At 42.0% G+C, this 13,141-nt stretch overlaps 1 protein-coding gene across 1 annotated transcript; it reads right to left on the reverse strand.

The window, feature by feature from the left end:
• Nucleotides 1–528: 528 nt before the first annotated feature.
• On the reverse strand, nucleotides 529–10,615 carry LOC112070666 (myosin heavy chain, fast skeletal muscle-like). Its single transcript, XM_070439066.1, has 19 exons — nucleotides 10,380–10,615; nucleotides 9,861–10,037; nucleotides 9,617–9,762; nucleotides 9,352–9,442; nucleotides 8,614–9,003; nucleotides 8,366–8,492; nucleotides 8,063–8,181; nucleotides 7,731–7,927; nucleotides 7,425–7,608; nucleotides 7,127–7,292; nucleotides 5,174–5,298; nucleotides 4,534–4,842; nucleotides 4,107–4,310; nucleotides 3,874–3,999; nucleotides 3,550–3,720; nucleotides 3,147–3,251; nucleotides 2,947–3,042; nucleotides 962–1,093; nucleotides 529–646 (listed from the first exon to the last, which is right to left on the reverse strand). Exons 1-19 carry the CDS (start codon nucleotides 10,518–10,520, stop codon nucleotides 626–628), a joined length of 3,027 nt encoding a protein of 1,008 aa, XP_070295167.1. The 5' UTR covers nucleotides 10,521–10,615; the 3' UTR covers nucleotides 529–625.
• Nucleotides 10,616–13,141: the final 2,526 nt, after the last annotated feature.

Here is a 13,141-nt window from a genome sequence, read left to right on the forward strand (position 1 = left end):
TTTCTCGATTATTATTATTTATTTTTCTTTTAGATCCACATTTGTTATATATGTCGACATCCTCCATCAGTTTACTAAGAARATGAAGCAAACTGATTGGGTGGCTGTTAGAGCCAGTAAAGGGTGCTTTACAATTTATAGTGGAATTAAAGTTTATTTTTATTTTTAAACAACGCKTCTCTTTCTCACCTAGTTATTTTGTTCATGTCAACGTTTTAAATGTACTGTATGTCAATTGTAAAGTTTCTTTCTCAAAAAAATGTCTTTGTTATCTGTCAGACCCCCTGGAAGACTAGCTGTTGCCACTTGGCAGAATCCCAATCAATCCCAAATTTGAATTTGATAGTGGTTACATTTCTCCAGCCTCATCCCTCGGCTGTTTACAAAAAACAGGTGAAACCTTAAGTTTGTTGGCGTGACCACATCGTTATTGTTGGAATCCCAGATTGCGCTTTAAATTAAAGTACAATATGTGTATGATATGAAACAGCTGTTAGCTGAGTAATGAGTCCACAGTCACAAAGGAAGTGTATGTAGGCCGACATGTTTTTAATRAAAGCTCATTTTCACCATGAAAATCATATTTTATGCAACACGGGAAAATGATGTAAGACTTTGGTCTTGTTTATTCAGCAACTTCTTTGCCCTGTAAGAAGAAAATAATGGATGAGTATTAATAATGAACATGCTAAATATATGAATATCTGTACAGTTAGAAATAATGTAATGAATGAAGCATTAAATGCTCAGTGTTAAGCTTTGATTTTCAATATTGAAGAACCGTCTTAGTTTGAATTCATCTATTATTGCCCTACCTGAAATGTGCTTCTTAGAGATCTTAAATACATTTTAACGTGTGTAAAAGGTCAGTATTGACCTCTGAGAAGACTATATCATAGGTGGTGTTGATGTGGCCATATCTTAACATGAGTCAGGTATAGGTTTAGCAGCAGCTCCGTACCTTTCCAGTGTCGCGGGCCTTGGCTCTGAGCTTGTTGACTTGAGACTCAGCGATGTCAGCACGCTCCTCAGCCTCCTCCAGCTCATGCTGAACCTTCCTGAACTTAGACATGTGGCTGTTGGCTTGTTCCTCCTGGGTGAGGAAAAGAGAGGGAGAGTGTAAAATCAGCATTCAAAGTTTGAAGCTTCAGGTAGCAAATTAATAWWYWWWWWTTCTTGAGGTATTTTTTGAAAGATATAACATTAGCCATGGAGAACTGCAAAAGTGTTACTGCTGCTATCAACAACATTGCTGTCCTGAACCTAGTTGGTTATCTTTAGCTACCTGCAGATTCATACTACAGCATGTCATGCATGGTGGCTAGCTATGACAATCAGTTTGTATTGATAGTAGTATGGGTTGGGATTATGGTTCATTGTTTAGCTAGCTAGCTAGCTAGCTACGTGTCTAAACAAAAGACTCCACTTCACCAGAGGATTACATGACCCATCAAAATTAACCATGTGTGTCTCGGCGTGATTACGGCCATCTATTGTATTTCATGAACACGTGTACATGTCAAGACAATAGTGACCCAACCACTTATCTAGAGGGTGGCTATAGCATTTCTTTCATATGACCCATCAATTTAGACAAGTGCGTCTYGGTAAGCATCATCTACTAATTATAAAATATATTTTATCTGGACACTTTCTATTTTTGATATTGCTATATTGCAAATATACAAGTAACCATTTCACTGTACCGTTTACACCTTCTGTATCCCGAGCATGTGACAAATAAACTCTAATTTTATTTGATATAGTGTGTGTTTACCAGAGACGGTAATGTGAAGAACAACATGACCAACACCAAAGTCAGATTAGGATATAGACCAAGGACTAGTTAAAGTGTGTTTTTACTACTACTTTCTGCTACTACTTTTACCACTTTTAGTCTTGAAATCTTTGGTTGTTTACTACACTACTGTATACACTCTGTTTAGCACATGGCCTCACATGTGACTCCTTAAGGAGATGGGCGGGGTTCAGAGGGTGTGAACGATGCTGAATGGGTGTAGACAAAGAGCTCTCCTGTAGGTGTACCAAAACATTCAAGGGCCATTTTCTCAATAGTTGGGTTACAGGTTAATCACCTTTCAAATCATATTTACTTTCACATTGTTCCTCAACTATTGTATGTGTATGATATACTACTTGTATCCAATTTTCTAGTCACGGTGACATTGTGGAGTATCTTGTGTAGAAGAATGACAAAAACATCACAATTAAATTCATTTCAATCCCACTRTCTAAAAGTGAAAATAAATCCAAAAGGGGGTGAATACTTATGAGAGGCACAGTGTGTGATTCAGGGGTGGTCGCACTACCACTAGACCAGCCCCCAGTACAGTACTACAACTAGACCAGCCCCCAGTACAGTTCTACCACTAGACCAGTCCCCAATACAGTACTACCACTAGACCAGTCCCCAATACAGTACTACCACTAGACCAGCCCCCAGTACAGTACTACCACTAGACCAGCCCCCAGTACAGTACTACCACTAGAACCAGCCCCCAGTACAGTTACTACCACGTAGGACCAGCCTTCAGTACAGTACTACCACTAGACCACCCCAGTACCAGTACTACCACGTAGACACCACTAGACCAGCCTTCAGTACAGTACTACCACTAGACCAGCCCCCAGTACAGTACTACCACTAGACCAGCCTTCAGTACAGTACTACCACTAGACCAGCCCCCAGTACACTAGACCAGCCCCCAGTACAGCCAATGAATATTCCTTTAAGTTGGTGACACATAGAGATAGGCGGCGCTCAGTGATGTGCATCATTTCTTCAGCAATAACTTGCACTATCAATTGAGTCATTGTTGACTGATGCGCAGTAGTAAAACTTACTTCAACTTTTAATGTCTACTAGGGAAATAATATGTTTTTGAATGRATGCTTTCAAAGTATTTGACAAAGTATGTGACTCACCGCTTCCTCAGCCTGCCTCTTGTAGGCCTTGACTTTCATCTGCAGCTTATCTACCAGGTCCTGAAGTCTGGCAACGTTCTTCTTATCCTCCTCGGTCTGTGGGACAAGATCAAAGAATCAATGGCCAATAGTTTTATACGAAAACCTGTCCGTGTTAGTGTCAAGTTTGGGAAGAAGGCACTTTCTGACTTCTCTGTTACCTGGTAGGTGAGCTCCTTGACTCGGCGCTCATACTTGCGGACTGCTTTGATCGCGTCTGCACCTCTTCTCTGCTCAGCCTCCACCTCATTCTCAAGCTCACGCACCTTTGTGGAAGACATTAACACAGGAATTTGTTTGAGGTGGTGAAATCAGACGTAACAAATCTTAGTACAACAGAGATATATTATTCTACTCAGTCAAGGAGGCACAATTGTTGTCTGTACCTATCTACTTTACCAATTGTAATTGAAGGGATCTGTAATGATAACAACAGCTTTTCATTATCTAGGTGGGTTATTGAGAGAAAGTCATTACACAATGCTCCTGTGTATTTGTATGATTAAATACATTTCCAGCAATCAGTCCTTCAATCCATCTTAATCCCCCCTGCTGTTAACTCACCCTGGACTCCAGTTTCTGGAGCTGCTTCTTGCCTCCCTTCATGGCCAGGTTCTCAGCCTCATCCAGGCGGTGCTGCAGGTCCTTGACTGTGACCTCCAGGTTCTTCTTCATCCTCTCCAGGTGAGAGCTGGTGTCCTGCTCCTTCTTCAGCTCCTCAGCCATCATGGCCGCCTGGAATCGTAGTTTGTTTAAATTATGCACCAATTGGCACCAATCATAACGTCCTTCTGAAGACTTTGTTGTGGTGAACCAGCTCAGCTACACAACCATTGGCCCTTGGATACAAATGAAGTGAATGTAAATGAATAGATCATAAGGACTCACGTCAGTAATGGCCTTCTTGGCCTTCTCCTCTGCATTCCTGGCCTCCTGAACGATGTCTTCGACCTCTCCCTGCACCTGCACCAGGTCAGACTCCAGCTTCTTCTTAGTATTCAGAAGGCTGGTGTTCTGGAGGAGTTAAAACCATTTTTTTGACTATCAAGAGAACTTTCAGGTCACAAGGCAGAAATGGTATGCCTGGTTGAGTTTCATTAGAAATGGCTTTTGACCCATACCTGGGAGTGCAGCAGTCCAACACGCTCGCTGGCGTCTACCAGCTCAGTCTCAGCCACTTTGCGGCCTCTCTCTGTCTGCTCCAGAGCAACTCTCAGCTCCTCGATTTCAGCCGCCATCAGACCGTTCCTGCGCTCCACCATGGCTGCCTGCTCCTTCATATCATCTGCGACGCGAACAGCGTCATCAAGGTGCAATAGGGCATCCTGGGGTTCACAATGACATGGGTTCATTAGGACTTGTGGAAGTAGAGGTGATTGGGTCATTGATATAAATGCTCCTTGGTAAGAATTGCCCAATATCCTTACCTGTCTACAGCATATTAGTAAACGCTATTCAAATTCCTCTGTGCTATTATTTTCTACAGATTCACAAACAAATCTCTGCCTAACTTTCCTATTATTTTGCCTGATATCCCAGTCCCTTTACCTTGAGCTGTCCCTGGACGTTCCTCAGCTGTTTTTGGGCCTCAGCGGCCTGCCTGTTGGAGTGGCTCAGCTGGACCTCCATCTCGTTCAGGTCTCCCTCCATCTTCTTCTTCACCCTCAGGGCATCATTCCTGCTCCTGATCTCAGAGTCCAGGGTGCTCTGCATGGAGTCCACCATCCTCTGGCTGTTCCTCTTGATCTGCTCCATTTCCTCGTCCTTCTCAGCCAGCTTCCTGTCCACCTCACCCTTGATCTGGTTCAGCTCCAGCTGCACWCMCAGAATCTTGGATTCCTCGTGCTCCAGTGTTCCCTGGACAAAGAGAGGCAGTCAGGCAAATTGTGTTCAATACATTTGGATGTGTATAACACAAGGAATTAAATATATATGACGACAATAAACACCAATACAGGGATCGTGGSACTGTAGCTGGAGTTGCCTAGTGTACCACTTTAGTTGTATTGTTTGTATATCGTATTTTACATTTGTGTGACTGTCCTTGTCTATCAGTGTTTTGTTACTTGTTGTGTTTTGTGTTTTGTGTGGACCCCAGGAAGAGTAGCTGATGCTTCTGCAAAAGCTCATGGAGATCCAAATGATCACATTAACACTGCTTTTCCCATCGAACAGCTGTAGTTTGTACCTCAGCCTCCTCCAGAGCGGTCTGGATCTCAGACTTCTCTGTCTCCACGGTCTTCTTGGCCTTCTCCAGCTCATGGATGCTCTTGCCAGACTCTCCGATCTGCTCAGTCAGGTCACCAATCTCCTCTGCACACACAAACACAGGAGCAGTTTAGACTTGGGAGATTTTCAGTGGGTATTGCCAATGCAACAAAGTTGACATTGAATCATAATAATTAATTAATTAATCAGAATTATCATATGATCTTGCTAATCTAACTGCCACGTCTTCAGCAAAATGAATGCAGTTTACACAGTTTTAAAAACCTAACAATACATTCACAGACTGTGTACCCTCTGGCCCCTACTCCACCACTACCACATATCTACAGTACAACATCCATGTGTACATGTGTGTATAGTGCATATGCTCTCGTGTGTGTGTGTCTGTGCCTATTTTTGTGTTGCTTCACGGTCCCTGCTGTTCCATAAGGTGTTTTTTTWGTCTATTTTTTAAATCTAATTTTACTGCTGCATCGGTTACTTGATGTGGAATAGAGTTCCATGTAGTCATGGCTCTATTTAGTACTGTGTGCCTTCCATAGTCTGTTCTGGACTTGGGGACTGTGAAGAGACCTCTTGTGGCATGTCTTGTGGGGTATGCATGGGTGTCCGAGCTGTGTGTCAGTGGTTCAAACAGACAGCTAGGTGTATTCATGTCAATACCTCTCATAAATACAAGCAGTGATGAAGTCAATCTCTCCTCCACTTTGAGCCAGGAGAGATTGGCATGCATATGATTAATATTAGCTCTCTGTGTGCATCCAAGGGCCAGCAGTTACTGTAGTAGCTGACGTGTATAGTTTGAGTTTCCGCAAACATAGATACAGTAGCTTTACTCAAAGCCAGTGGCATGTCGTTAGTAAAGATTGAAAAAAGTAATGGGCCTGGACAGCTGCCTTGGGGAATTCCTAATTCTACCTGGATTATGTTGGAGAGGCTTCCATTAAAGAACAGCCTATGTGTTCTGTTAGACAGGTACCTCTTTATCCACAATATAGCAGGGGGTATAAAGCCATAACACAAGTCTTGCCAGCAGCAGACAATGATCGATAATGTCAAAAGCTGCACTGAAGTCTAATAAAACAGCCCTCACAATCTTTTCATCATCAATTTCTCTCAGCCAATCATCAGTAATTTGTGTAAGTGCTGTGCTTGGTGAATGTCCTTCTCTATAAGCATGCTGAAAGTTTGTTGTCAATTTGTTTACAATAAAATAGCATTGTCACAATTTTTTCAAAAAGTTTACTAAGGGTTGGTAACAGGCTGATTGGTCGACTATTTGAGCCAGTTAAGGGGGCTTTACTATTCTTAGGTAGCGGAATGACTTTTGCTTCCCTCCAAGCCTGAGGGCACACACTTTCTAGTATGCTTAAATTGAATATGTGGCAAATAGGAGTGGCAATATTGTCCTCTATTATCCTCGATAATTCTCCATCCAATTTGTCAGACCCCGGTGGCTTGTAATTGTTGATAGAGAACAAAAAACCATCACCTCTTCCACACMAACTTTACGGAATTGAAAATTACAGTGCTTGTCTTTCATAATTTGGTCAGATATACATGGATGTGTAGAGTCAGCATTTGTTGCTGACATGTTATGTCGAAGTTTGCTAATCTTGCTAATGAAAAAAATAATTCAAGTAGTTGGCATAAATCTTTGGATTGTTCAAGTCCAAATAATAAAGTAAGTATAATACTGTTTTAAAATGGTCTTGATGATTCCCTCCATTTTCAAAACACTAGTCAAACATGAGCCCAAAAGAAATGCTGTCAAATTCTCAGGTCTGGCAYATCTAAATGCCCCCACTTCTTTGGGTTGTTCAAAGGGATACCAATTATAAGTTGAAAAAAATTGAAATGGTAATTACACTAGTTAAACATGAGCTCAAAAAAACTGCTGTCAAATGCTCACGTTGCAGGTTCTTGTTCTCTCTCTTCAGAGTCTCCAGATGATCCAGAGTCTCCTCGTAGGAGTTCTTCATCTTGAAGAGTTCAGTGCTCATAGAGCGAACCTCCTTCTGAGCTCCTTCCAGCTCAGCCTGACCCTCCTCATACTTCTGCTTCCACTCTGCCAGAACCTGGGGAATCAATGGGATTTTTATTAGGTCTTGATGAAGAGTTTGGAATCAGAAAAATGCTACAATTATGCTACAATAGATCATGTAGCAGACAGAAAATATCACTCTAGGTTGAGGATAATTCATTTTCACCTTGTCAAAGTTCCTCTGCTTCTTGTCGAGGTTGGCGGCCATTGCGTTGGCTCGCTCAACGTCAATCATGAGGTCCTCCACCTCTCCCTGCAGCCTCTGCTTGGTCTTCTCCAGGGAGGCGCACTTGGAGTTGGTCGCCTCAATGGTCTCCTCAGCGTCCTGCAGACGCTGGGCCAGCTTCTTCCTTTTGGACAACAGAGTGTGTACAAATGTTAAAATACATAGCAAAATAATTACTTCTTAGAGCCCCCTACCATTCACTATCCACACCCTATATTTGAGTTTTTGCTGTTCCGTGCAACTCACTTGGCCTCCTCCAGCTCCTCTGTGCGCTGGATAGCATCAGTTTCATACTTAGTCCTCCACTGAGCCACCTCACTGTTTGCCTTGGACATGCCGCGTTGCAGCTCAGCCTTGGCCTCCTGCTCCTCCTCAAACTGCTCCCTCAGGAGGTCACAGTCATGGCGGGCAGACTGGACACTGTGGGCCAGTGCATTTTTAGCCTGTGAGAGAAAAAAGTGAAAGACAAAGAGAGATAAGAGAGATAGTTAAACAAATTACAGTAAAAGTCTCAGAGGATGGCGTAGTCACTGTCTATATGAAGATCTAAACTCTGGAGTCCGTTTTGAGTCCCTTACCTTGACCTCCTCCTCAATCTGCCTCTTCAGCTCCTCCACCTGCTGGGTGAAGGCCTGTTTGCCTCTGGTCAGCTGAGACACCAGGGCTTCCTTCTCRTCCAGCTGGCGGCCAAACTCACCTGCAGGGACAGAGGGACATCTTGTTAATTGGGTCTCTGTTCTCTAAGATTGAAAATTGATTTTAAGGTATCATAGGGCAATGTTAGGTGTGAAACTGTGGACTATACTATGTGAATACAGCCTCCAATATATGTGTTTTATTGAAGAAATAATTGGATTGTTGTTCATTGTTGATGATGGTACCATTTTCTGTCAGGAGTCTGGCCCTCTGTCCACCGATGTCGTTGATCTGGCGAACATTCTCCTCATTCTTAGTCTTGAGCTCACTCAGCTGGTCCTCAAGAGTACGGCACATCTTCTCCAGATTGCCCTGTTAGTGAAACATGTTCCATCAGTACTTTATATATGAGACTCCTGTCAACTTCAGTTCACTTGAATGGTAATGTTGTTGACCCTCCTCAACACTGCTTGATCAAAACATCACTACTCACCTTAGACTTGGCGATGGCCTCCATGTTGCTGGAGAGGTCATCAATCTCCATCTTGTACTCACTCTTCTCCTTCTCCAGCTTCTGCTTGACGCGCTGCAGGTTGTCGATCTGCTCCCCGAGCTCAGCCACACTGTCGGCCTGRTTRTTGCGCAGAGCGGCGGCTGTGGACTCATGCTGCAAGGTGGACTCTTCAAGATCACGACGCAGCTTCTGGAACTCAGCCTCYCGCTTCTTGTTCATCTCAATCTGAACAGAAGTGGCACCTCCGGCCTCCTCCAGCCTCTCGCTGATCTCCTCAAGTTCCCTGGAGAGATCGGCCCTCTGCTTCTCAACCTTGGCCCTGGCAGCACGCTCAGCTTCAATTTCCTCCTCCAGCTCCTCAATACGTGCCTAGAACAGTGGGCAGGAGCACGGTTGATGAATACTACAATACATAAAACAATAATAGTATACATTTTTGAAACAACTGAACCAAATAAATAATAAACAAATTAATAAGAATTTGTATATTTTTCATAAATGTTAAATTCAAATATTTTTAAATGTGTTCATACAAAGCCAGTTACACAAATATATTAAATAGATAGTGTCCCATCCGGGAACCAAAACTACAACGGTAAGAAGCACCATCTTGCAACCTTCAAGCCACCAGGAGAAATGTGTGCTACCAGAATATTTTTTGGGGAAATGTTTCAGGTATGTGCTTTCCTGCACTGGAGCTGAGGTCCTGTACTGTACCTGGAGTTCCTTGATCTTCTTCTGCAGCTGAGCTCCCAGAGACTGCTCATCCTCAATCTTACTGAGGAGCTGGGATGTCTCAAACTCCTTCCTAAGAAACACAAARACGTCGATTTTCTAAGACGTTTTGGGTTCAATAGTGTGAAGAGAGAGTATTGTACGAATCACATGCAAATGTTAATTCATAATTACAAGAATTAAACAAGAACAACCGTTGTTTTGCTCAATATTGCAGGTAAAACTGTAGTAATTTATTTGTGTTTACTTCTTGATTTTCTCATCAGACTGCTGCTTGTCATTCTCCAGGTCCATTAWGGACTCCTGGGCCAGTTTCAGATCTCCCTCCAGCTTTCTCTTMGCTCTRTCAAGGTCCATACGGAGCTTCTTCTCTTGCTCCAGAGAACCCTCAAGCTACAACATWAAAATAGACATGTATTGTTCAAATCTAAACAACWGAAGARAATAACATCTTACATACTATCATGGCCAAAATGTCAAACTCCACTCACGTCGTCCACTTGCTGTTCCAGCTTGGTCTTGGCCTTGGTCAGAGTGTTGACTTTGTCCTCCTCTGACTGCAGGTCGTCCAGTGTCTGCTGGTGGGCCTCTTGGAGGGCTTTCTTCTCCTTGGTCAACTTGGCAACACTCTCATCRAAAGACGCCATCTCRTCTGTCAGGTTTTTAACCTGAAAATGGCCACCACATAATTAGCCTTTTGTCACTTCACATAAAGGGGAGATTTAGTGTCATATGTATTGCATTCATTTAAATCAGATTAGAAATGTGTCAACAAGTACTGTTCTATAGATTCAACACTAGGTGGCAGTGTACWTCATGCCAGTGTACTGAATGMAAGTCATAAACAAGTAGGAGCTGAACATACAATGAATGATGGGAGTACCACTATTCCACTATTTTGTGTCTTCATTTTTCCACCACCCACAATYCATCTGGAATTCCATTTCTGTTGAGKTATGTTTTGAGTTGATTATGGTTTGGGTTAGACTGTCTATTGTAAGACACAATACCTTYTTTTCAGTGGCGTGCTTCTCCTTCTCCACTTTGGCCAGGGTGAGCTCCAGGTCATCAATGTCCTTCTTCAGCTCAGAGCACTCATCCTCCAGCTTCCTCTTCTTGGCAGTGCAAACGCAGCATTCATCTCTCCTCATCCTCCAGCCTCTCAGTCGTCTCTTTGAGTTTGGCCTCCAGCTGGATCTTGCTCTTGATGAGCCCCTCACACCTTTCCTCAGAATCGTTCAGACTCTCTGATTCCTGATTTCAGAACAGGAGAAAAATTTAGGACTCATGTTGTTTATCAAAATATAGACTTGATTTAGTCATGGAGGTCAGAGCAAATCAACATTCATGAAATATAATTTAACATGGGCAATAAAAAAATGATGCTCGTTTGTGTATTCATGTGTATGAAAATATGTTCTTATGAAATCATTTCTCACTCACAGATGCAACTTGGAGTGACAGGTCGTTCTTCTCCTGCAGAATGGACACCATCTTCTCCTCCAACTCCTTCTTCTTGGCCAGAGCCTTGGCCAGGTCTGTCTTCATCTTGTCGAAGTTCTCCTTCATGTTGGCCAGCTCCTTCTCAGTCTCAGCGCTCTTCAGCAGGGGCTTGATCTTGAAGTACACCTTCATCCATGGCCAGGTTTTCACATTCATGAATGAACGYATGTTGTACTGYATGGTGAAGATGGCATCTCTGGTCGACAGAAAGGATAGAGTGGCATGGTGAGTGACAAGGCCCAGTGCAGTCAAAAACATGATTGTCCTGTGTTTTATATATATTTCCACACTATGAGTTTGGAATAATACTGTGAAATTGTGAAGATTATGATAATGCCCTTTCAAGTGTAAGCTTTGTTTGAAAAGATTGCCTGAAATTGGTGGGATGTAAACTAGTTTATAGACCAATAAGAAAGAGCTTTCCAAGCCCCTCTGCCAATAACAGATAGTTTTCAATTTTCAKRTCCCCACTAAGACCACTCCCAGACAGTCAAAGATAAATTCTTCTTTGCTAAGAAGCTATTTTTGTTTGTTTTCAATTAAAATCTTCGTAAGGTCCTTAATTGTTACCCATAAATTAATTGATATTGAGACAAAAACGGTTGCATTGGACCTTTGAAGCTACATTCAGGGATACAAGGACTTACAGCTTAGCTCATGAGACATTTTATATCATTTAAGAATGAATGAGTAAATCCTTTTATTTATTTATTTATTTATTGTCCTATCACGACTAAACAGTCCCCAACCCTATATCCTAGACACCCAGCTGAGCGACCCACACACTAAGGAGAAGTCTTTATCTGTTTTATAGGCCTASTGCAAGTAACRTACCCATAGCMGAGACAGAAAGACAGACAAAAGACAGACAAAAGCAGCACTGCCCCATCAGGAGTCTGAGCCTGCCTGGCAGTGTTGGTCCAACAAAGCCAAAGCCCCCGAATGGTGAGCATAATATACAAGGAATTTTTTWAAGCTGCTAATGAGAACCTTGACGACCTCGTACCTAGCCGGTGGGAWTTCCMGTGGAGAACCCCACCTAGGTAGTGGCAGTGCTGGCAACATTAGCAGCAGTAACCCATGGGGAAGGGATCACACTCGGACAATCAGAGAAGGGGCATATTATTACAATTATTATTACAAAATAATCGAATAGTCTGACTGCATCGAGGTGCTTGGTTAAATGGTCACAGCAGGGGACCTGTGTGTGTGTGTGTGTGTTTTGGGGTATAGGGGTGTATCCGAGCTCCATCAGCTAGGACTAGACATTATTTAATCAAATCTCCCCATTCTTGCCCAATTTGGAATGCTTTCTCAAACCGCTACTKCAGTATATGCTCTCAACCAGCTTCATGAGCTTCACTTCTCAGAAAGTATTAAATTGTCAAGAGGAGGAAAACAAGGTTGTCCATAATCGGCATATTTATTATGGCCATGAAAATATTAGCTATTAAAATCAGATGGAACAGAAATCCAGGGCTAAAAAGGTGTCATTGTTGCTGATYATTCGTGTTTTCTTTTAATATAACAATTTGGATGAGGATACATCATTTTTCTAACCTCTCTGGGTATTGGATCTACACATTAACGTGTCYTTTACCAATAAAAAGGTCAGACGTTGAAGTGGACATACTAGGTATTTATATCATGCAAGAAATAAATTGTCTCACGACAACTCATTTGAATAGAAATTAGATACTATTTTGCTACTATGGAAAGGACAACACCTCTTTTTTTGTGGAAAAATCACCCTGWTTAACTCTTTAGTCATATCCCAACTTACCTATTTGTGTTTGGCCCTGCCAACAACTTGTTTTTAAAATTATATGAGCAAAAAAAATTCTGTTGTATTTGGAAAGACAAGCCAGACAAAATTAAACGAGCTTATTTATATAATAAATATGAATTCAGAGGGCTGAAATTATTAAATATTAAAGCATTAGAGCATTGTTTTTGGTCGCAGGCTCAGGAGTGGCTGAAAATATGCAACATTTACTTGGCGCTAACTCTGCAAATAGCACTGCTGGGAGATTTAAAAAAGTCATAGTCAATCGATCAATAATATAATAATACTCTTATCATCTCTAATTTACAATCTGTAGAAACTATGAGAAGAGAAAGGTTCAGGACTATGTGAAACTTCACACCACAGTTGAAAAATATATGGCTAACAGAACTCCAATGAGAGGAGGGATGCTAGGGTTAGGGGAAAAGAAAAAAGAAGCTAAATATATATATATATATTTAAAAATATATATTTATATATTAT

Source organism: Salvelinus sp. IW2-2015, unplaced genomic scaffold, assembly GCF_002910315.2.
Source record: "Salvelinus sp. IW2-2015 unplaced genomic scaffold, ASM291031v2 Un_scaffold1385, whole genome shotgun sequence".
NCBI lineage: Eukaryota > Metazoa > Chordata > Actinopteri > Salmoniformes > Salmonidae > Salvelinus > Salvelinus sp. IW2-2015.